This window comes from Fistularia commersonii, chromosome 31 (genome assembly GCF_037954325.1).
Source record: "Fistularia commersonii isolate RoL2024-O1a breed Wild chromosome 31, RoL_Fcom_v1.0, whole genome shotgun sequence".
Taxonomy (NCBI): Eukaryota; Metazoa; Chordata; class Actinopteri; order Syngnathiformes; family Fistulariidae; genus Fistularia; species Fistularia commersonii.
Genome location: NC_141314.1, coordinates 5,620,334 through 5,646,148, shown reverse-complemented (window position 1 = coordinate 5,646,148; position 25,815 = coordinate 5,620,334). Strand labels below are relative to the sequence as shown.

The 25,815-nt window shown below is 47.8% G+C and overlaps 2 protein-coding genes across 6 annotated transcripts in view; one reads left to right on the top strand and one right to left on the bottom strand.

Annotated features, from left to right (window-relative positions):
• Positions 1–16,514, bottom strand: part of LOC147215675 (transcription factor COE3) — a 79,538-nt gene extending 63,024 nt beyond the window's left edge. For all 4 annotated transcript variants that reach the window (XM_086178670.1, XM_086178672.1, XM_086178671.1 and 1 more), the window contains exon 1: positions 15,984–16,514. In XM_086178670.1, the coding sequence (XP_086034796.1) occupies positions 15,984–16,117 (134 nt within the window). In that variant the 5' untranslated portion in view covers positions 16,118–16,514. The remainder of the gene's footprint in view (positions 1–15,983) is intronic.
• A 4,563-nt stretch (positions 16,515–21,077) lies between these two features.
• ube2d2l (ubiquitin-conjugating enzyme E2D 2 (UBC4/5 homolog, yeast), like) lies at positions 21,078–25,802 on the top strand. 2 transcript variants are annotated; one of them, XM_086178542.1, is made up of 7 exons: positions 21,078–21,477; positions 23,022–23,085; positions 23,820–23,851; positions 23,944–24,021; positions 24,183–24,288; positions 24,393–24,486; positions 25,153–25,802. In XM_086178542.1, the coding sequence occupies exons 1-7, from the start codon at positions 21,454–21,456 to the stop codon at positions 25,196–25,198; spliced, it is 444 nt and encodes a 147-aa protein (XP_086034668.1). In that variant the 5' UTR covers positions 21,078–21,453; the 3' UTR covers positions 25,199–25,802. The 2 variants fall into 2 exon arrangements, 1 of the variants encoding a protein (XP_086034668.1); XR_015109202.1 differs by having other exon boundaries at positions 21,081–21,477; positions 24,393–24,585; positions 25,153–25,288.
• The last annotated feature ends 13 nt before the right edge of the window (positions 25,803–25,815 follow it).

Here is a 25,815-nt window from a genome sequence, read left to right as displayed (position 1 = left end):
AAGAGGTTCCCCAGGTGTTTCTAAGCACAGGGATCTGCACCTCCAGTCAAAGAGGAAAACCAGGACTCAGCAGAGACGGGAGGTCTCCCAGGCGTTGAATTAGCGTTACTCATTTACCTCCATGTTGCTGGTGATGTTGAAGTGGAGGGCGGCGGGGGGGGAGGTCAAAGGTCATTCAGAGAAAGCTGGCATCTCTTTTGGAGGATTTTAAAAAATGCCTCCCAGCAGATTTTTTTTATCATTCTAATGAAAACGAGAGGTCACTTCCTGCAGGACTAGGACGCTGCAGGAAGTGACCTCTGCTCACGGCCCCGGGACTCAGCAGCTTGGTGGCGGGGGGCTTACATCAGTCTCATTTTTCTGCCCGCTTTGTTTCTGGAGCGCTTTGTGATCGATATGACGGAGGATATTTATTCACGCTCCAAGTTTTTTTTTTTTTTTTTTTTTGGAGAGTGGCCCACACTTCCCCCCAACCCCCTCCTCCTCCTCCTCCTCCACCATGGCTCGGCGGTTTATTCCCCGGGCGCCACATTAATACAGCCGTGACCTTTCCGCGCCCACATTAGCCACGCTTAATGCCTCATTTGTGAAGCGGTTTGTCGATGTTTGGGGGCCTGGAGTGGAGGGGGGTGGGGCGCTCAGGTGTGTCAGGTTCGAGAGCGCAGCTCTGGTGTAAAACTAACAAGGGGAGAGGCGCGCCATCGACCCCCCGCCAATCCCGAGCCCACAGACCTGCGCCGATTGGTCAGCGTGACAATGTCACACGTCAGGAGGCGGGGCCTCCATGCACTCACGGGGAGAGGACATCTCTTGACTTAATTCTTGGCAAATTCAGTCAATTTACAGATTTAATAATCACTGCCTTCGTCCTCATTCATTTCACCTGCCGCTTTCAAAATCCCATGAAAACGACCAAACTGTTATTTTTCTAAATAAAGAAAATCCTTGTAAACCACTTAATCTAGATAAAATTGAAATACGTCAGACTCTAAGGCTGATTTCCTCCACAGGGTTAAATCGGTCAGGTAGTACCATATAGCCCCATGGCCCTGGGTCCAAGCTCCGCCTCCTCACACCGTCAACAGACTCTACATACCTCTTCGGACTGACAGTGACACATGGTTGCCAGGCAACAACAGCCGGGTCTCTAATGTCTCCACATAGTCTGGAGCCTCTTTCATCACTGAGTCTGGATTTATTTGTTATCATCACCTAGTTTTTTTTGACAATTTTTTTTTCGCCAATATCAACTCTTAATTCAACATATTTCTCAGTTTTGGTGTTTTTCTGAAAACTTGAAAGAAATTTTTTTGGTTTTTAACTGACAATTTGAAAAAAGGCAACCATTATTGCACAAGGAACCTCAGCACCGCACTGCGTCACCTTGCGTCTTGGAGGTGTGAGTGCATCACAGCAGAACTACATGCTACAAGAGATTCGTGGTTGTACTAAGAAAATGACAAGACACGTAGGGGGGCAGGGGGGACTTCAGCTGCAAAAAAGAAAAAAACAACTCGAACTTTATCAGCCGCTGATTCACTGTCGACCTCAGCGGCGAGAAAACAAACCGATCTTATTAGACAAACAGATGTGGACGCTCCGTCTTCGGGGACGCAATTAGCAGCTGGAAAAGGTCATAAATCACAACGGACGGTCAAATCCCCAAAACAACAATAAACAAAGTGAGGCTTCGGTGTGGAGCGGGAGGAGGGGGTGCCCTCGGTGGTGGGATGAGATTAGAAAAAAAAAAAAAAAAAAAAAAGAGGGCAAACTGCAGAGAGTCGCACGTCAATAAAAAAACGATAAATAAAAGAGAGAAGGAAGTTCAGTCCCAGTGGGCCTTAGTAACTGGATAGGTCATGTGTTCCTGACGTTACTGGGGTGGGGTGGGGGGTTGGAAGATGTCAACTGCTGTTTCCACGCTGGCTTCTGGATCGGATTTACTTTCAGAGTTTCTCTCTCGGTCCTGCGTCAAAAAAACAAGCTGCATTTTGCTAAAACACCCGTGAAGCCGGAGGCCAGCGGGGGGTTCCTGTGGGGAACACCGGAATGCAGGCCAACGGGACTGATGGACAGGAGGCGGGGGGCTGCAGGTGAGCCAAGATGAGAGATTTTAACAGGTTTTTCTGAAAAACAATGATGATGGGAGTTAACAGAGGTCGCCAGTGGGTGTCTAATGAGTTACAATGCTTTCTGTTACTGTTATTTGTTACTTATTACTACCACAAATTATCACTTTCGTTTTTTTTTTCGTTATTCTGTCAACAAACAGAGAAGCCATACATGGACTGATGGTGTGTGTCTGTGTGTGTCCGTGTGTGTGTGTCTGGAGGCAGGGATGTAGGCTGGGAACAAACTGATAATAAATACTGTCCAAAGAAAAAGACGTTCTCCAACTGGAGCGGAAACAGTCAAAACCCTAGAAAGCATTTCGGCTCATCCAGGATACATCCTCTCCTATGACATCGATCTCCCTTGACAGCTCTGAATTATCAGGTGTGTTTTTACATTGCAAAAAAAGCAACATAAAAATAGGAGATGGATTTTCACGCTGTAAAATAACAATGTGTCTGTTACAAGTGTCAAATCTTAAGGACTATGTTCATGCTTTTATTTTGAATATAAAGGGGCCGTATTGATGATGCTATTGTTTGCAGTACTTCGTAAGAATCCAGAGCTGAACAGACTGCAGTGGCTCTGAATGTACTACTACTACTACTACTACAAGGACTCATCAAGGACCAGGAGGCCTGGATTCACTTCCTGCCGAGCTCAAACGCGCTTCCTGTCCAGGTGAGGCGACGAGTGTGGCAGGAGCCAAAAACTAGTTTGGCTTTTAAATCGTCAAAAACAAACGACGGTCCGGAGCGGCGCACTGAGCATCACTTCCACTACTTAAACACACCATTATCCCAATTACATACCCTGCTTTGCGGTGGCCCGCCGCCGTCCTCCCTCTGCTCTGCCTCCACTCAGAAAGCTCGTTAGCGACGTTATTATTTCAATTATGCTAATTGCAGCCGCATCCACTCGTCGCTGCAACTCGAATCCGGCTGTTAGCACTTGGCACGAGGTGTAATAAAAACAGTATCGATGGCACGCGGCTCGCTGCAACATGCCCGGAGTGTAAATCACACGCCAACAACCAGAGCAGGAGCAAAATAACACATACACACACACACACACACACACACACACACACACACACACACACACACACACACACACACACACACACACACACACACACACACACACACACACACACACACACACACACACACAGAGCGAGGTGAGCAACGGCCGGCGAGCTGCACGTTTGCACCACAAAGCCTGAAATTAAAGGTCAGTGGAAGTCGTGTCGGGCTCTGCAAACAATTACTGAGCAAGACAGACGGGCCACACACACACACACACACACACACACGCAGACACGCACACACGAACACACGAACACACGCACGCACGCACGCACACGCGTACACACGCACACGTTTTTCAACAGATGATTTTCCAGGATCCGTCCAGGACTTCCCCGAGCGTGTTTGACAAACATGAGTGTAATTCAGCTGCAGTTATTAATTATTTTCTATAAAATCAGATCCTCTGATTGGATTAATGTTTTTTTAGAATTTTAAATAAATGATAAAATGAGACTATCAGACGATGTTTTAAGGGGGATTTTTTTAACATCATGTTCCAAGAAAACTGGATTTTTCCAGGACATTTCACTATTTGGTCTAATTTTTTTAAAACACCAGTGAGTACTTGTTCCAGGCTTTTCCAGGCCCGCTAGAAATGCTTGGTGCACGGCCGCGCTCGTGTCCAACTCCTGACCATGCCGATCGGGTTTCTTGGGGGTTTCAGGATGAAAATTGTGGGAATTTGAGCGAAATGCAGAGTATTTCCGTGTGACGGGCGAGTGGGGCCAAGACAAACAGCGGGCCCTTCCAGGCCCGGGTCCAGAACCTCCAGCGCGATTCCACTCCAAACCTTTTCAATGAAACACCACACTCTCCAGCCTGAGCAGGAAGACGGGCCAGTGACCTGAAGGAAAATAAAAAGCTCCAACGGTCATATCGCCAGACTTTTACAGCGCGGATTGAAGCAAAGCCTGACGGGTTGAAGAGGAGGAGGCTAAAAATCCAGCCATTACCTTCACCCTTTGTCCCAGGAAACAAAAAGAAAAAAAAAGAAAAAAAGGAGCTGAGTGTTGAGTAAGAGGTGACGGGCTGCTGACACACCATCCTCTGGGAGAAACCCACCACCAACTCCAGCTGCAGTTGATCGCAGACCGGCGAACTCCATGTTCGAAGTTCCACCGTGACACTAAAACCCATTTTAACGCCGAACCTCGAACAAATGAGTCCTACTGTGTGTAGTACTTTCTGAGCACATGCGCACATACACACGCACGTGTGGAGACAAACCATTTTTTTCCCCATACTCCCATATTTAGATAAAGGTAAAAGTACATTTAAGGGCCAAAGCCAGCCGCCCTAAATGCTAATCAGTGTGATTGACAGGTGCCATTTAGACCTGGAGGAGGAGGTTAAAAGTGTAGAGGGAGTAAAACAAGTGGAATGGAGGAATGTATGTATGTATGTATGTGCATGCGGCCATACTATGCTGCTGGGGTTCGAGCCTGGAATTTGGTGCAATGAGCAAATTGAAAGTTATCTGAAGAAGGGAACGAACACACACACACACACACACACACACACACACACACACACACACACACACACACACAGACACACACACACACACACACACACACACACACACTTTAAAATGCAAAAACATATTAATTTCAATAACATTATAATTGTTAATATAATTACATGAAAAACTGATGATAACTAATTGTCAAATATTTTGCATCGATTATTAGAAATATTTTTTTAGTGCAAATAATGTTTTTATTATTTATCAATATATTTCTCTGTATTTTCTCACACGGGGCAGCCCTGACTCCAAGCAGCCGTGGCTGGAAGAACAGGTGTTGTTGCAAAGTAACCCTCGACAACGAGAATGTAGTTTTGAGCAGTCGCGCAGACGAAACGATGGGGGCCCACTGCTTCCTGTGGAGGCCCGCTCACTGGAAACAAACACTCCTCTCCAAAATTGGCGGAGGTATTTATCAGGTTTGAGCCGGGAGACGACTTTACACTGGAGGAAATGAAAGCGTGCCATCAGGGGGGTAAACAATGTGGAGAACAGCAATGGAGATCAAGGTCCGCACCGTGTGTGTGTGTGGGGGGGGGGGGGCTTCCTCCGTAGTGTTAGATAATCACTAACACACACATTTCACACCTCACATGTAAAGATCCTTAAAACCAAGTTCAAACACCAAATTACTCACACAGCCGGGGTGCACATTAGACCCCACCCCACACACACACGCACGCACACGCACGCACATACACACACACACACACACGCGCACACACACAGACATTAATCAAAGGGGAGATGGAGTGTGACCACTGAGTGTTTAACCAGCATGGACCCACATACACACAAGCCTAATGAGCCTTTCAACACACACACACACTCACACACACTCGAGGGAGAGCGAGCTGCGCTGGGTGTAAACAGAGGACCGCGTGCTACACTGGTCAGCTGGTAAACAGACTGCTTCCTGATTGGTTGACTGACCCCCGAGGAGGACGTGGTTTTGACATGAAGGAAATGACTGCCATGATTTTCTGTCAGAAGCGTTTTGGACGACTGGGCCTGCTGTTTTCAGAGCGCATGCGTGTGTGCGTTTTAGCAGACATAGCTTCAGAAACCCAGAGGATCAGGGTTCTACATCCTGGTCGTCATCACATTCAACCCGGCACCATAAAGCGGGTCATTGTTTGTTGGTTTTGGGAATAAGTTTCCATTCGGGAGGAGAGATGAAAGGACACACACATCCACGTGAAAAAGTATCACAGGGTATATTAATAGTAATAATTACAGGATTAATGAGGGACGTGCGGTTTATGGACACGTCCTGAACGCAGTGCTGAATGACAAGGTGTAAATCTGGTTCCTCTCTTGGGCCATGAGAAATGAGGTGCCGGGCCAGATCTGGGCCCGGGGCCTCGACTTTGACACGTGGATTAAACGACATTAGCTTGCCAGGCCTCATCCTCAACAATGATATCATTCACTAACACACACACACACACACACACACACACACACACACACACACACACACACACACACAAGTCAGTCTTTGCCTTCTCAGGCTCACAGATTTCTCACCTGTTTTTTTTCCTTAAATACACAGATATAAAATGTGCATTAAAAAAATGGTGGTGAAACATCTTGTTTTCAGTGTTCCTGCAGGAGAACATCTGTCCCTGCAGGTCAGTGTGTGTCATCACACACACACACACACACACACACACACACACACACACACACACACACACACACACACACACACCAGGCCGTCCTCATTAATCGCTATGGATGTCAAGTTTGGAGGGTTAAAATATGCACATATTGTTCTAGTGTGTGTGTTGATTTATGCAGGACAGTACAATTACCCAGGAATACATTAATACACACACACACACACACACACACACACACACACACACACACACACACACACACACACACACACACACACACACACACACACACACACACACACATACGCCATCCTCTCACCATGTTTCAGCCTCAACTCATTAGTTCATATTACACGGCTAATAAGAGCGAACCAAAAACAGAGAGTGTGTGCGTGTGTGTGTGTGTGTGTGTGTGTGTGTGTGTGTGTGTGTGTGTGTGTGAAACCTGGAAATGCTCCCCACACAATGATTTCATTAATGAATCAAAACACTCGTTAAATTAATCAATACATGAAAATACCTCCACCTTGTCTCTTTCATCTCCAACCGTCCCGAATCCAGAGTGGATCATGCACACAGGCAAGCGCGCACGCACACATGCACAAACACACACACACACACCACTGTGACCTCAATCAACAGCTGACAGGCAGCGAAGACAAAGCAATTAAAAAACAACATTCAGAGGAGGAAGAAGAGGAAGGACAACATGAAACACACTCTGCGAAGGCTCTGGAAGCTGTGGTGAAGGGTCTGCAAGCGGACCAGACAAAGACAGATTCACCCGTCTGCAGGCCTGCGACCGGACCGGCACCCCTGCTAGGGTTCTATCGTCGATAAATTGTTCTGGCCTTGTTCTGGATCCGGGTGTCGGTGACAGCGGCGCCGCGGGTTCGGGGGGAAATCCGTGGCACTCTGAGTCTCGTGCAAGGGGGGGGGTGTCGGTGAACGAACAGCTGCGGGTCAGAGTTTGACGGCCGTCTGTTTTTACACTTAAGATGCTTTTTTACACATCCAACACCTCACACAACACACTAATTAGCACAAGTACTGCTTGTTCGCTTGCTCTCCCTTGCCTCTCCCTTGCGTGTGTGCGTGTGTGCGTGCGTGCACACGCACGCACACACGCACACACGCACACACGCACACACACACACACACACACACACACACACACACACACACGAGAGAGAGAGCGAGGGTCAGGAGTGTGTGTGTGTTGCAGTCTAAAGACTAATTTGTTGGTAATTGCACCCTGACAGGAGCAGCCATTGCAGCGCGGAGCCGCTCTCTCTAATTATCGGTGACACACACTATTAAGGCGCACAAATGGAAATCACTCGCCGGGCGCTTCCTCCCTGGTGGCGCCGCCGGCGTCCAGCCCGTGGCAGACCACCTCCCCGCTTCCCCCAACCCCCGCGCTGTGATGAACCGTCCTCACATCCACATAAAATCAAACCGTAAATCAGATTTGCTCGTGTAATCAGATTACTTTGCTCAGATCCACGCAGTGCTCAGGGCCAGAGGAAAAATTAATTCACCACGTCTGGTCAATAATCACCGCTCAAACCCTGAATATTTTTACAGAAAGACTGCTATTGATTATCATTTAATCTGGTCAATATACTGATTTATTCCCCCCTCCGTAAATGTACTCCATCTGCCTCCCCCCAATGAAGGGGGAGCAGAAACACACCTCAACGTTGGTTACAGATTCATGAGAAATTTCCAGAAAAATCAGCAAGAACGGGGTGAAAGCGCTCATCTGTGCACCAGGCGATTCTCCAGACATCAGCAGAAAACTGAACACCCACCACAATTAAAAAACACGCAGATGAGATGCTGCGATGTTGCCCCCCACCTCCCTTCTAGACACACACACACACAAACACACACACACACACACACACACACACACCCTGTCCTCCCTGGTGTCAATAGCTGATCCTGATCGGTGTTCACGGACGTATTGGTCGCACCTGGAACGTCCCAGCCCTCCGGAGACAAGAGCAGCATATTCAGAGCCTCCGGCCGCTCCGGTGCCTTCGGGTCCGCTAAATCTGAGCTCCCCCCGTCATGCCGCGTTTGTTTGCTCAGTGATATTAACATGTGGTGACAACGTGCAAAACACACGAAGACGCAAAAGTGCTGATGTCTCAAACCCACTCGCTCACACATTTAATTGCCTGCAGCGGGATGACGGCGGCGGCGGACACCCTTGTTACTGTTTCACCCCCCCAACCCCCAGCATCCCCTGGAAACAACCAGCAGAGGAAGAAAATGGCAAAAACTACTGGCATTTTCATTCACCGTGGGGCCGAGAAGCGGTTCCAGGTCGGATTCCTTCAGAATAAGAGACTTCAGAGCCGCCGCTCTGACGAGAGATATAATTTGACAGGGAAAGATAAAGTCAAAGCTCCTGCAAATTAGCAGATTTAAACATATTTGATCAAATAAGGAGTGTGAGGCGTTAAGGGCCATTGGATAGTAATAATAATTCACAACGGATCTTATTATTGAATTAACTCTCAGTTAGTGGGATTTCTCAGTGCCCCCCCCCCCCGTCTCCATGGGTTCAGTCTGCGCTTTGACTCCAGCGGTCTCCGCGCCTTCAAACTCACCAGGGTGTTTCACAGGATTGGACGTTCTGATCAGACCGCTTAAATTGAGCTTTGAGCTTCACCGAACTTCATTTACATTTGTGTTTCATTTTTTTCATTTTTAAATTGCAGTGATTTCCCTTATTTATTTGAAATATACATGAGGCTGCACTGTTTGGACATCTTGTCCCTGCTCGATGTGCTAAACTATACGACTCCAATTCAAGATAGACTCAATGTGTGTTTCACGCAAGGAGGAAGGCGCCGAGGGTCCCTGGTGTCGGCTGCAACGGCCGCCAGACAGACCCTGCAGAAACCCTGGCGACAAAAAAAATATGGCTTCCACAGCAGTGGTGACAGTATTTTATTACCAACTCGAAACCTGTGTGAATCAGTGTTTTACTGTCCCATCAAACACAAACACACAAAGTCGGGGAACATGAAGATCCTCCCCAGCAGCACCAACAGCTATTAGATTGTCAGCAAACTCAACAATGATTAGCCCACAACAACAAAACACTCATAACCCTTTTCACATTCGGCGAATCTGGTCATTTTATGCTTATTTTTCCTGAATTCCAACTTGCACTTTAGGTCATTTTACGGCGTGGCTTCCAGATGCTTCCCGGGGAGATTATGGGATGTTCAAGTCAACCATCGCACACGATGGAACTCCTCAAAACAATAAAAGACTGCGCGAGCTTGACCTTAACAGTGTCTACACACAGTCTGTTGGTGAAAACAAATAATCTGCATTTCCAAACTGAGCCAGCGAAGATCAAACGGTAGCTGTGCGTCCTGGCAAAGGTGTGTGAAGGCAGCAACAACCCCCCCCCCCACACACACACGCACACACACACACACACAAACTAACGATAGGAAAACAATGCAATAACCCACCAACAGTTAACATATAGAAATAACCCCAACCACAGCCAGCTCTGGATTTACATGGATTACACAATCTCCTCTATTAAACTCAATCCAAGAGTCACAATTTTCTCGCAGTGGTTGAATATGCTTCAAGCCCATCTACAAATACTAAAAGTATATAAAATTGTATTTGCATTGCATCATTAAGTTCCTTTGGGATCAATAAAGTATCTCTACTGTGTGGACCAGGCTCAGTCAGAGGTGAGGGGCAGGATTAACACAAATTAGTGAGTGGATTAACACGTTTTTGCTATTTTGCTGGGGAGGTGGGCAGATTCTTCACACTGATCTGCTACCTTTGGCCATGAAGGCCCGGGGAATGAACGGCAGCTCGTAGCACTTTCTGTCCAATTTGAAATTCGATGAAAACAGGGACACTGAAATAAACGCACCTTTGTGAAGGTCTGCTATCCACACACGGTCAAGAAAAATGGCGGGATTGTTACTTCCGGGTTAGCAGCTGCGATGGCGTTGGTCGCATGTTAGCATGGGTTGGCGACACTTCCAACTGCTTGCTTACCGCTCATTCAACCCATTTGACAAATAAACTGCTGCCCCCGAAGCCTTTCTCCGCTAAGTGGGGTCCGTAACAATTTTTCTCGGGCTGGAACCAATTAACAAATATGTCTACCGAGTCTCCATCATGCTAACATTAGCTGATGAAGCTAACAACCAAACCAGCGGAATTTCCAAACGGACCGGTGCCGTCACTTTCTGAGCCGACGCTTTTAACGTTCGTTTCTACGGTCTCTACCGGCCAACGGTATCTCCCACCCAGCGGCATTTAGGTCCGCTTACCTGTTGCAGAAAAAAGGAAGGGAAATCGCTTTGGGAATGCTTTCAAATAATACTTAAACTCAAAAAAAAAAATTAAAAATGGCCGCTTCTTCGCTTTTGCTAGAATCGCACGAAGGCGGTTATAGCGCCCCCTTCCGGCCAGGCGGCGCTCAGCAGGAATAACAAGTTTCAACGGGGGCGTCAGTGTATGAATGAATTATAATAATATTCATATTATTCAAAACATATTAAAATAAGGCAGGATTTACTGAACATTGTAGTTCATTTCAAAGTATTGTTCTCTTAATATCCCGAGATAATGTTCATTGGATCAACGTAATTTCTTCCTTATAACCTTTTTTATCGAGTGTCACCGTTAATATAAATGAGACGTTGTGCTTGTTTTTGTTTATCTTTTCCTTTTTGGAATAAAATGTTTACCTTAATTAAAAGCATCGTTCAGTTGGCTTGAATAGTTTCATTTATATGTTTAGATCGTTAAGTCGTTGTTTCCTGGTCAATCGTTATGGCAGCAGCTTCATAGCGGAAGCGCCTTTTTTCTAGTTTTTGTTCTTTTTTTTGTTTTTGATTTATTTGCAGTGGTCTTCCCGATGGATGACAGCGGAGGTACGTGCTATTTGAAGCTGGTGGAGGAATGGGAAAAGACGGGGTTCATTAGTGAAGGAGGAAACAGCAGAGGAAAACCATCAACGGCTAATGAAGCGCTCATTAGCGCCACCTGCTGCTCATCACCTCACCCCACCTGGCGTGCACGGACACGTACACGGCGAGGTTTCCTTTATTATTCTCCAGGAAAGAAAAAAAAAAACAGAAACGGAGACGATTTGTCGGAAAAAAATATTTAGGACCCGATCGATTGGAAAGGACATCAGGATCAATGTCGGTATTTTTTCCGTGGACGGAGGGAGGAGACACAAACACACACATACACACGTATGCGCAGACACACGCGTTTACACGCACAGACACACGCACTGAGACGCGCACATTAATGATCAGACATACACACACACACACACACAAATTTATATACGTCTTGACACACACAGACACACAAAATCCATAGACAAATATGTGAATTGACACAAACGTATTAAGTCACACAAACACACACTATATACGTACAGACACACAAACCTATATGTACAGACACATATGTTCCGACACACACACATATATAGTACAGACACACACTGAAACACACGCGTAAAAACATACACGCAAACAGATCGAGACAAACACACAGACATTTAAAGTATCAACACACACACTTTGAGACACACGCATAAAGACACACGTGCACCCTGACTCGCACGAATTGAGGCACGTATACACACACACACACACACACACACACACACACGCACACACACACAGCCTGCCTTCTCCGTTCGCTTAAGCGCCGTTAACTGGGTGGCTCCGGTCCCCGCCGGCCAACACGCACGCCCGCTCACATTTTAACGGCACCGTCACCGTCACCGTCACACACACACACACACACACACACACACACACACACACACACACACACACACACACACACACACACACACACACACATTCCGGTCTCCCAGGGACTCTCTAAACTCCTCCACTTTTCATTTCACCTTCACTTCCGGTCTGTTCTTTTCTCTCCTTTCAATCACTTCTCTAACATTTCAGGAAAACTTGTTCAACTTTTTTCTTTTAACCTGCCCCCCTCTCCTATCTCCTCCAGCATATTTTGCGCCCGCTAGTGGCAGAATCCCCAAAACACACCAACCAGGGGACAGAAAGTTTGCAGTGGATCCTGATATTTGAGGAGGAAATAACTCCCACATTAATGGAGTCCCGGCGGGTGGAAAGCGTCTGAGGACGCAGAGGCCTTCTGGACGCCGGCGACAACATCCCACCATAAAAAGGTTAGAAAACGGAACGCAGACCTGCCGAAGGATTACACAGACTCCCTGCTTGGGATGGTGGTAGATGAAGTCACACCTCGGGTTCGGAGTCGACAAGAGACTGGGGGGGGTATCTGAGCTGGCGTGTTAAAGGTCCTCAGGGGTTCTTCCAAAGAGAGGAGCGGGAGGTGAGGAGGAAGACGCGGCAAGGGTACCGCGGGAAGCCGGAGAGAACGGGCGTGGGTTTGACTCCGGCCCCGTGACAAAAAAGAGCGAGGAGGTTGGAGGCTCAGAGCACAAAAGGCCGGTTGGACCCATCCATACCCCCAGCGGGTCTGTTAGGTTCTGGATTTTTTTATCGCAGCAACTGAACGCCTCGCACCTCCGCCGCCTTCTGAGCGGAATGTGACAACCGTCGGGCGCCCGTTTCAAACCCGCTGCATTCAAGGTCCGACTCCTATCTCTTCCTCCTCCGCCTCCACCTTCTCCTCTCGAGAAAAAAAAAAGCGATTAGGTGAGGCATGTTCTCACTGACGCCCCTCCGGATGAGATGAACCGATGGATCATTCAGGGTTTCGGGCGGATAGAAAAACCACCAAAAAAAAAAAATCAATTTAATGACTCATAATAAAAAAAAAACAATAACTGATCCTCATCACCATCCCCTATCAAATATAATTACTTTTATATTTATTGATCCCAATAATCCTGTACACATCACCGATAAAGTTTCCTTAAAAATGAAAAAGAAAATCAAGTGATTCAAAACATATTGTATGTTTTCTGATAGTATTGATTATTGTCTATTGATTCCAGGTTCTGTGCATTTGTTCACATGGAGTGTGTTTCAGCACGAATGGTTTTCGCCGGAACTGATCGTGACCCTGACACTCAGTTCCCGAGGTTTAAATGTCAGAGCCAGTTGACAAGCGACCCCCCCAACACACACACACACACACACACACACACACACACACATACACATACACACCGTCCTGGAATTCAATGCGGCTCCTCATTCCGTATCTGAAATCACTTTTCTTTTTATGATTTCCTTGTAATTCACCGCATCGCTTATTAAAAAAAAAATCAAAACCAATAATAGTAATAAAAAATTTCGCATGAACATTGTCGCGTGTGTGCGTGTGTGTGTGTGTGTGTCCATATATTCCTCCCCTAAACTGGTGTATTTTCTTTTCTTTGAAAGTTTGAACGTTGCGGTTTCGCTCGGTCCTCGCTCTGGGGTCAAAGGTCAAAGTTGGATCCGTCTTTCTAAGAGGAACAGGCATAAAGTGTAAACATCTCTTAAAATAAAATCACTACCATCATGAGGATTATGTGTACTTGTAGTACTGGGGGCGCCGGCGGTATTTGGAATACTCGTGCTCTGGAGTCTGTACTTATACTCCAGACTCCAGAAGCCCGGAGTATTTTCGCAGCGTGAAATAATAAAGAGCTAAAGGAGCGAGGAGAACGTCTCACACACCCCTGTCTTCCTCCTCCTCCTCGCTGTCCTCCTCCAGCTGCAGCGCAGTTCTCATCGCTTTTTCCGTGGCGGAGAAATTTGAAAAAGAAAAAAAAAAAAAAAAAAAACGACCAAATCAGGCCTGGAGTAAAGTTCTCCCCGGCCGGTTCTCCAGCGGGACGGAACGGTCGTGGATGCCGAGTGTTCCGCTGCGTCTTATTCCACCGACAGGAAAATAAAAACCCCGGCTCGGCCTCGACGTAGATTCTTATTACAGTGTAATAACAGTGTATTAGAATCAAACCATTCAGAATTATTCTAAATACAACCCGCTCCGGTTTGATCCTGTTAAGTAAGAATTAATTAATAAATGCCTGATGTGTTGTTTTTTTTTTTTTTTAATTTAATCTCAAAATAAAATGGATTTCTGGATTTTCATTCCCCTGACTTTGAGATAGTTTGCGGGTCACGGCCCCTTGACCTCACAAATTAAAACCGCTTTTCAGAGTTGTGTGTATGTGTGTGTTCGTGTGTGTGTGTGTGTGTGCGCGCGCCCGTTCTCTCCTGCTTGACATCCAGACCTTCACCTCTATACTGAGCGGCCTTCTGGTTCTGCCGGGTCCCGAAAAATAACATCCCACTGTAAGGGTCGGGTTCCCCGTGGGCACAGATCCCGGGTTCCCCCCGGTTCTCCGACCCGGGGCGGTTCTGTCCATGGTTCCATCTACGACCCGGTGAGGGGTCACAATGAAGAACCAGAACCCAGAGTGGTCCAGGACCCGGCTCTGGACTTTCTCAAAAACACCTTTGGACTCAATCCCCTCAATTCCATTGTAAACCTGCTCCCTATCAAATCTTCTTCAACTTCATCTTTATCATCCGAACCGGGAGGAAGTCACACTTCCTTCCGGTTCGCGGGCGATAATAAAAGTTCCGTTTGAAAATCACAAACCGGGAAAATACCGGAGGAGGGAGTGGGTAAAGAAAAAGCCCATAGAGATTAATGGGGGTTGTAATTTCGAGGTGTTTCCCGATAAGTGGCGGCGGCGGAAACCCGGGTCGTTGTTTCCCCGGTCTCCGGTTCCGTCCGATGCATCCGGTCGCCTCTGGAACGGCGTCGCCCCTTTTCCCGGTTTGTTTATTCTTTTCCGGTGATTAACAAAATTGCAAAATAAAAAAAAATAAATATATATATATATATCAATTTAAATGAACTGTATTAATTTTTCCGTTAAAGAAAAAAACAAACAAACTTCGGAATGTGTTGATTCGGCGGCGCCGGGCAACCGGATTCCCGCCGCGTTCGTTTCTTCCTGATCGATTCTTTGAATTGAGAAAGGAAAAAAAATGATAATAATAAAAGTTGATTGATAATTGTTTTTTTAATTAGGGGCGCGTGCACGTGGAATTGTGTGCGATCGTGAAAAAAATATATAATTTGTTTTGAAAGGTATTTATTTAATGGTAATAATAATTATAATTGTTGTTGTTAAAAAACTTCCGGTAAACTGGAGCCGCGCTCCTTACCGGACGGCTCCCCGTTATTCCGCCGCTCCAGCCCCGGGCCGCCGGTGGACCCCGGGTCCGCTGAGGACCGGAGCGTCGGAGGCTGATGAGCGGGGCGGGCGGCTCCCGGTTTTAACCGGAAAATATGTCAAAAAAAAAAAATTAAATTTCTCGGTAATCGGAACCGACGCGAGGGTCACACCGGATACCTCTACTCCCGTCCGCCGGCAAAAGTTTCTCCAAACCCCCGTAAAATAAAACCCGGGACAGTTCCCGGTAACCGGGAGCCAACCGGGACCTGCACACCCTCCCACCCCTTCCTCTCTCTCTCTGTCGCTGGGCTTCGATCAGCTGATCGGCACCGACAAGACGCAACTTCGGGACTGATTGATTTCACTATCGATTGATCGGTATTTTTTTTTTTTGTTTGTTTGTTTGTTTGTTTTACCTCTGAGCCGCTGTGTTGGCGTCCAGGATCCCGGCGCCTTGCATCCAGGAGCGGACCGGGGTCATGCCGGTGGGGAGCGGCTCCTCCTTCATGGTCAGGGCCCCCCGGGGGAGGCTGTCCTGGATGGAGAACATCAAAAGTGTCCCTTCTGGACCGCGAACAGCAGGAGGAGAGGAGGAAGATGAAGATGAAGAGTAATCCTCCCGCGGACGAGGCGAAGCACCACCTGGATTAAGGTGGAGGAAGGAGGGAGGAGGGAGGGAGGGAGCTTCCCCGAAGCACCGGGTCCTGATCCGGTGAAGAGCCCCCGGATCCCTGCGGGCTTTTTCCGCCGGGCTGCTCTCAGATCCGCCGGCGTGTGTGAAGTTAAAGGAGGGCGGAGGGAGCGGCGGCGCGGAGCTGGGCGAGCATCTCAGAGGAGCCGGGGTCCGGAGCGCCTGACGCCGGGAGTGCGGAGCGCGGAGAGCCGGGGATCAGAGGGAGGCGAGCAGCCGCGGATCGCGGAGGAAATGAAAAGTGGGATAAAAAAAACAAGCCCGCGCTTCAAAAAGGAGTAAAATGAAATGATTAGCAAACAAGAGGGAGGGACGGGCGAGGCGGGCCGCGGCTCCCCGGGGAGGCGGCGGATTGGGCGGCCAGGAATCTCATCCCCTCCCTCCCCGGCTCTTTATGGCTCCACTGTCCCGGCGGAGGGCTCCTTCTCCCGGGGTCCGAGGCTCCGGAGCTCCCCCGGGACCGGCGTGGAGCCGGAGGGGGGCGTGGCCACAGCCTTATTCGGGCAGCCGCTTTGACTCGCGGGCGCGCCTCTGGCCGCTGATTGGACGGCGGGGCGGGTGACGTCGGCGTTTGATTCGAGAACGCGCGCCAAATAAGGGTTTCCGCGCGCTCCGGCGAGAAAGAGCGCTGATTGGAGGAGAGCCGGGGAGTTAATGAGATAAACGGGAGTCAATCAACTCCCCCCTTTCCCGGTAACCGGAGGGACGAGGAGGAGGAGATGAAGAAGAAGAAGACACAGAGGCTCGGAGATGAGAGGGATTCGGAAATTAATACGACAGTTTGACGAAATAAGAATGAAATAAATCCTTCCTTAGGAATTAAAAAACTTCCGGTCACGTGCGAACGCGGATCCTCTCCTCCACCTTTCTTTCCTTTGTTTATGTACTTTTACGTGGGTGCACTTCCGCACTCGGCCGCTAAGGGCGCCAGTCACCCGCTTCCGAACGGGATCCAATCAACCGATAAAGTTGATTAGGGGATGTATCGATTTTTGGCTACGGTGAAATTCAAGAACGAATCGTCATTGGTTGTCACGGCATTGCTCCGAGTTTCTATTTCCGGGTTGAACGTAATTTCCGTGATCACTTCCTGCTCCGTACCGGAAGTTTCCGTACTTTGGAATGTTGACCTAATTGACCCCCCCCCCAACTCGGTTTTCCTTGCATCCGGGTCAGGTGACGTACGTGCACGGAAACCCACGGTGTACCCCACCCAACGTTCACGCGCAAAGGATGAACACAAGAACGGTGAAACTGCGAAAAAAAAACGCGCGCAAACACACTCTCCTCACGTTCGACCGGGATTAACGGGATTTTATTTTCCTGCGGAATAATCCCCGTCACCGAGCGGCGCGCGACCGGATGCGCTTTTCTCTTCTTTTTTTTCCCTTTTTTTGCTCAACACGCACGCGAACGTGCACGGCCCCCATAATAAAGCCTGTTCGTGAAGCAGTGAATGAAGAAACGGAAAGAAGTTGATTATAATCCGAGTGAATGAATACGAATAATTAAGATAATCTTAGCTATAATAATATGAACATTATACACATGATGTATCATATAAATATTCTATACAAGATATGTACTATGAATATTAATAAAACAAATAAACGTAAATATAATCGTAATAAATGAGTGTTTCGTGTTCGCGAGCTGAGTTTGTGGTAATGAAGCAGAAGGAGAGGAGATGATGAAATATTCATCCCGTTTGAGCGGAGCGGTGGAGGAGAGCTCTCCCGAGGAGGAGGAAGGTTTGGATGAGGAGCAGCAACAGGAGTAACACATAATTGTTATGAAATGATGATACGTTATAATCTAATTTATTACTATATAATTAAAGGTTATTACGGGTAAATGTCAGTAATTACACTTCAGATTTATAAAGACCAGGAGGTGAGGATGAAGATGATAATAATTCGCGGGGCAGACCCATCGGAATCTCAGAGGTTCTCGGACCCCGAGCTGGTTCAAGGAGCCGGGACTTTGATGGAGCAACACCGGAGCCATCCGCCTGCTCCAGATCTCTTTCTGAAGGAGTTTCTGGAAAATCGGGCCGGTTTCCTCCCTGAGGAACCTTAAAGAAACCCACGTAAAACCCCAGAAGCTCCTGCAGAAGCGGCTGGGTTCTTCAGCGGATCCGGTACCGACAGGGATCGGTTCCGTGTCGGAAGTCAATTCTGAGTTTCAATCTACGGATTTAAAAATGGAAACTAATCCCGGAGGTTTGGAGGCAAACAGTAAATCCCCTGATTATTATCGTGTTTACCTGATCGAATATTGGAACTGAAATACCGATCTATTTATTTTTAATTGGTTCCGACCGTGTCCCGGCTCGTACATGACCCGCTTTCCGTCCGGAAGCCCGACCGTCGGTTCAGCACGGCTGAGCGCGGACGCCGGGCGCCTCCTGGTGGACGCGCACGGTACTGCAGGTCGCTGAAGGCCGCACCGGACTAAGCGTGAAATCGCGCTCACACACACACACACACACACACACACACACACACACACACACACACACACACACACACACACACACAGAGTATGTAAATAGATATTGTGTCTTTATGTGTAAATATTCCATTGGTGTGTATACACACAATTTTTATGTGTATGTTTGTGTGAATTTATTAATTTATAAATAGAGACTGTTTAAACATACCATATGTAAACACACGATATGTATATCAATATATATTAAGAATGACACTTCACACACACTATATGTGCATGTATACATACGCCTAATGTAAATGTATAAATATACTATAAGTAAACAATGTACATACACACACAATATATACACACAGAGACAATATGTATACACGCACACACACACAGGACTTTACACATGCTCTGCTACTACTAGCTCTGATGGTACTACAAGACAGCCGAGCTGAAGAAGCAGAACAGAATCTCTACTTTCTAACACTATGACTACCGGTATTAGTAATACCATTCATATCTATGGTGGAAGTAATAACTATATCACTGTAATGTACAACATATAGACGGTGATGTGTTGTCAAGGGAGGCAGAGGAGGCAGTGCCTCACTTGCCAATCTTTGACAGAAGGAAATGTAAAATGAAAAAAATAATTAAATGGTTCTATGTATCCGTGACTTGCATTATAAAGGTATTTTTTATTTAACGTCACCATAGATTGTGCAATGAGAGCGGTACACTGACATGCTCTGCACTACGACCGTATTGCTGTCTGAGGGGGCCGGGTACAGCGGTCGGTGACGGGGACAGCCTGTCATTCTGTATGTAGCTATTAAAATGTTTAAACACTTATGGTAAATAAACTATATTTCCAATATACAGTGTTTCCTTTGTCAACAACTGTATAGAAGTAGAAGTACTGCTGATGATGTCACTGACCTGCAGAGGTCTGACTTTACTCCACCTTCAAGTGAGATTAAGATCATAATTTGACAATCAGAGGTTAGGAAACTCACTGTGTCTCGAATCAGAACCTCCAGAGAACGTCTCGTATCCGCGGGGCGGTGAGGGCCGGAACCTTCGGAGACGACGCGGAAGATCAGGAGTCACGGCCGTCAGGAACATGGCTGATGGGATGGTGGCGCCATCTGGTGGAGAAAGATGGTAGCGCAGGACAGGTTCCTCCGTCTGTCACCCGGGTTTCAGTTTAAAGAGAATTTGAAATAACAATAACATCTTAAAATCTGACCTTTTTAACGGGTTTATCACATCCTTCCTCGTTAATACTGTATTTATCTGATTATGTTCATACAAATGATTCGATATCCATTTTTCTTAATTTACTTCAAATCTTTTATTTTTCAGTGCAAAGGGCTGAAAGACCTTTCTTTTTCCATATCTTTTGACCCTGTGACCTGGTGAAGATACCAAGCTTAAGTTTCAATAATGTCATAATAATCAATTAATAATGCTATTATTATTATTATTATCCACACAATAGTTGTAATTAGAAGAGATGCCATATGCAACTCTGGGTTTGCTAGCATTAGTTTTAATATTACCAGTGAATAAAATTGCTATGACCTCTGTTGATACTGCTATTGATATGACTAAAATTACAATTAGGTTCTGTCATAATTATTATCTGTAACCATAGAAGCTGGAAATAATCATAGCAAAGCATTCCCCACAACAGCAATATAAAGAATATTACAATGTATGATTATTTCCATTATTTGTTGTGGGGAATGCTTTGCTATAACTACTTTACAATTCATTTAAAAGGCAGAAATGATACATTGTTTCTGCTGATGCTGGTACTGATGTGTATACAAAAAAAAATAGTATTTTGATTTTGTATTATTTTCATAATCGTCGTTGGTGGCATTGTTGTTGTTCTTCTTCTTATTATAATTGTTACTACTAAGACTACTACTACTATCCATACCATAGTTATGAGCTAATTATCGCTTATTGTCATACATCTGGTGTGGCACTGTTGTTGCTATTACTATTAATATTATTATTACTAATATTATTATCATTTTTACTACTACAACTACTATTATCTATACCATCGTTAAAGCTAACTATCATTTATTGTCATACAGCTGCTGTGGATATGCTTTGCTATAACTACTTTTACCATTAATATGACAACTCAAAATAACTGCAACTGATAATATATACATTAACAATTACGAAAACTCACGACTACTTCTATGTCTACTTCACTTCTTAGCACTGGTAATTATATTCGTAATAACAGTAATGTGATAGTAATGATCGTCCATACTTGACGCTCGTAATCAGCCCGCCTGTCATCCGGGTGTCTTCCATCTCTCCGGTCTCTTGGATCTCTGACAGAGTGAGACCTCCCTCTCCGGTCCGCTGACAGCTGCGGAAGACATTTTGATCCGCTGCGGTGTCTCCGGTACCGTCGAGCGGGTGTCAGCCTGAGGTCCCGGGCCGAGCAGCAGGGGAGCCGGTGTCCGGGCGGAGCTGCTGACTCTGGGGAAGACAACTGTCGGGGGCGAAGCCGCTTGTAGTGCCGGCAGGTGCATGTGTAGCTTATATTAGCTTAGCTGCAACATTAGCTTAGCGTCGCAAACGGAGCCATCGAAGCTAGCGAAGTACTAGATGCTAGTCAGTTAGCGTCACCTAGCTGGCCTGCCCTCCTCCTCTTCCTCCTCCTCCACCTCCTCCTCCTCCTCCTCCACCGCGACAGCCGGTTCCTCCGAGGCGACACGATGGCTTTAAAACGGATTTCCAAGGTAAGCAGCTCCGCTCCTCCGGCTCTCCGCCCCCCCCCGCCGGAGGCTGTGATTCATTCGCCATTTGCCCCGTTCCGCCGCTGCTAGCCTGTTAGCTAACCGGCTAGCTCAACCCGCTCCGACCGGACCTGGATGGACCGGTTCGAATGCCGGACCGGACCTGTATCCAGGCCCGGATTCACTCATTCCCGGCCCCGTTTAATGCCGTATTTTGTGCCGGTTCGGTGTCTCCAGGCTCGGTCCGCCTGGCCTCCGGTCCCGGTCCGGATCGGTCCCGCCCCGCCCCGAGCCTTCGCACCGGCGAGGTTTTATTTTGGAGAAACTCCTGTGTCCGCGGTTCTTTCACAATAAAACCTCCGGTGGGAAAGTTTCCAGGATGCAGAGGAACTTTGAGTCCTTGGCCTGCAGACGGATTAGCCTGGATTATATTCTGGATTATTCCCTCATGTCTCCTCCAACAAACACCTGCCGATCACAGCCATTGATTAGCACTTATAATTATGTTCCGCTCCTTGGTTTGACATCGGACTCCCTGGTATGGGATTCTGGCACCATCCCATCAATAATCTATCAGCTGGCAGATTTCTACCCTGTTTCGTCTCACAGATCATCACCTAGTGCCTCAGAGGTGCGACCAGGCTTCGGGAACATCCAGCCGATCACACCGTTCGATTTGGGTTGATGGACCCAGACATTTACAGTGTGTGATGTCATCAAACCTGGAGGGGAGCTGAGCCAATCACAGCTGACCCTGAGATAAGGGGTGGGGCTTAACCTGGCCAGCCAGCTGTTTATCACAGCGACGTCCAACCTTCCTGCTTACCGCGACAGACCATTTGGTCTTCAGTAAACCTGCTGACTGTTTTTGGACTGTGAGGAGGAGGACGGAGATCCAGCGACCCCTTCCCCCCCTGGTGCCCTCTTTGCATCTCAATTTTATCTCCAGCCTGATGGACAGGAAACAGGAAGTGATGAGATGGAAGGCGCTTCTTCATCTGCTTAGTCTACTTTCCCCCCTGAACATGGTGGGAGCTGAAACACGATCTCATCAGTTACCTCCAGGATGTGGGCTGTGGGACCCCCCCCCGTAATCATATCCTGCTGCGACCCCCCGACCCTTCTCTAAAATTAGACACGCCGCTTCACATGGCAACATCTTCTCAGGCGCCTCAGCCAATCGGAACGCACTGGCCCTCCAGTCCACCTGCGGCCATCAGGCTCCACCTCTGAACATGATCGTGTCACGTCTTGATCCAGTTGAAGGTCATTTCTGGTCTTCTCCTGGTTCACCAGGCTGCAGCTCCACATCTTTTCTTGAATATTAGATGTGTCCGCTTACCCTTCCTTCCTTGTCCAATCAGCTGCCAGTAGAACACCTGAAATGACCAGATGAATGAAAGCACCTGAACATGTTGAGGTGTCCGAGTCGGTTCCTGCTTGGGTTCCTCCAGGTTAATCCTTGCCTTGTTTTGATTTACACAACACCATCGCTGTGGTTTTGACATCCATCTCCGACAAGTTTGACTCTTCGTTTTCCTGCCCAGGAACTGACAGACATGTCCAGAGATCCCCCGGCGCAGTGCTCAGCTGGACCCGTGGGAGAAGACAGTAAGCTCCAAGACACACACACATTTTTACTTCGGGAAAATATTTAAATGACCTGTACCTCCATTGAGAATGAGGGGGAACGTTCTCCGCATTCATGTGTGATCCTGAAGAATCTCTCAGAAAGAACTTGAAGAAGGCCTGGTGGAGCAAACGACTGGTAATGCTGCTGAGAACACTTTGAGGGTTTCAAGACAGGTTCCTTCGGAAACTCAAACAGAACCCGGAGACCCTTCACTGGATGTGTGTGTGTGTGTGTGTGTGTGTGTGAGTGAGTGAGTGTCTGGACTTCCTACTTCCTCAGCAGGAAGTGAAAAGCCCCTCCGACAGCAGGTTCTCGGTCGGATCAGTTCAACAGTTCCAGCGGGAACAGAGGACAAGCGCTCAGATCCATTGCTAGCACATTAGCACGCGGACAGGGCACAGGGCTGACTGGTGATTGGCCGTCCAGCCCTGCGTCCACTCCGATTGGCCACTCGCTGTTATGATACTTCCTAGTTCCGGGTCAGGGTCTGCTTGAATCATTTTGCGTCTGCCGACGGGGTTGAAGGCAATCCGTTATCCGTGGAATGGAGCAAGCCTGGGAGTTGGTTATTACGGACGGTAAATGGCGGGAAAAACAATGACCTAAAATGACCCTTCGGTTGTGTTTGTGAGAAACGGCCCAGAGAACCCGAGGAACTGCCGGAACATGAAAAGTGAAGGCGACACATCCTGTCTGTGTTCTCTGTTCTCAGTGTTCCACTGGCAGGCCACTATCATGGGCCCGGTAAGTAAAAGCACCCCCCCCCCCCCCCAAAAAAATCCCCCATTGCCTTGACAACCACTGGATGTGACCCGGCCTCTCGCTTCCTTTCGCAGCACGACAGTCCCTACCAGGGAGGGGTGTTTTTCCTGACCATTCATTTTCCCACAGACTATCCCTTCAAGCCACCCAAGGTAAGTGAACACCTCGTTCGGTCTCTCGCGCCACGTTGACTGATGGGCTGTGGAGTATCTGCCGACTTCCGGGCCGATTCTACACCATTTGTAGGAAACTGGGGGCGTCCTTCAAGGTGCGGGTTTGGAGGTGTCGCCTGACCGGTCTTCTTTTCTATCAGGTCGCCTTCACCACAAGAATCTACCACCCAAACATCAACAGTAACGGCAGCATCTGCCTGGACATCCTGAGGTCGCAGTGGTCGCCGGCCTTGACGCTCTCCAAAGGTGAGGAGAAACCTCCGAGCTGTCATCGTGAAGCTTTGTAAGGTCACATGAAGACCATTGATTCGGGGACAAGGATATCAAATGACCCTCCTTCCTGTCCGCAGTCCTCCTCTCCATTTGTTCTCTGCTATGCGACCCGAACCCCGACGACCCCCTGGTGCCCGAGATCGCCCGCATCTACAAGACAGACCCGGCCAGGTGAGACAACCTGCCAGCTTCTGACTCCCAGGTGCTTCACTTCTGGATGAAAGGGCTTGATGAACAGTCAGTCCAGAGGACAACAGAGCTCTGAGGCAGGTGAGCCAGTGAGGACAGGCAAGGTCCAGTGAGGACAAGCGTGGGTGGGGGTGGGAACAGGTGAGGTCCAGTATACACGGGTGCGATTGAGGAGGGACAGGTGAGGCCCAGTGAGGTTAGGTGTGATCGAGAGAGGGGGGCAGTATCCACGGGTGTGATCCAATGTAGACAGGTGGGAACGGGAGTCATCCAGTATACAAAGGTGTGATTAAGAGTCGAGGGTGCAATCCAGTAGATATCTCAGATCCAGTGAGGATGGTTTTTATCCAGTATGTATCCGTGCGTTCCAAAGAATTCAGGTGTGATCCAATAAATCCAGGTGTGTTCCCACGTAGTTGAAAAGACAACGTCCTTGATTTCCCTTTCAGTCGTATTTCCGACTAAATCGTAGCATCCGTCTCAATAGCTCTCTAACATTAAATCAAGATTTTTCCCGACTGTGCTGGGAGTGGCTACTGAGTACATACATAAAGTACTCTGAGTAGAGTTGATAGTTCCAGTACCCGCCGGCTGGACGCGCAGCCGTGACCCGCTGCTCCCTGTAATCTCAGGTGTTCTCTGATGCAGGTACAACAAGACGGCTCAGGACTGGACTCAGAAATACGCCATGTGACTGCCTTCTGCTCCCTGCTGGAGTAAACTGTTGCTGTTGTCATTTGGCCACGCCTCCCCCTCCCCATTTGGCCGCGCCCCCCTCCATCTGCCAATCACAGCGGTTTGTTCTGTAATCCCGTGCTCCTCCCCGGAGGGAGGGTTCGAGGATGGCGAGCGGCGAAGGAAGGAAGGGACTTTAGGACGAATAAAGTTTTTTGTAATGCATGTGGGTGACGGTCCACCCGCCGCCACCGAGCGTCTTTCAAACCAAACCACCGCCACGGCGCCCCCTTCTGTTTGGTTTGTTTTTTTAGACCAGAGCCGTCGGTTCCTCAGTTCTCAACACTGTTCTCCTCTTTTTGCACTGAAGATGGAACTCAACGCTCTCCGCCGATCGGTCGGTCTCGCTTTGGTTTTATCAATAAAGTCCAACAAGCGGTGGCTTGTCTTGTTGTCCGTCTTCGCTGTTGCACGGTCGGCAAGCGTATAACTTACCGGGAAACAGTTAAAAGCTAAGAAATTATTGGATAGAAAAGTTGAATAAATAGGAATAAAGACAGTAAGAGAAAAATGGAAGAAAAGGTGTTGTGATCCAGATGTATAAATAAAAGTGTGTGTGCATGTGTGTGTATAACT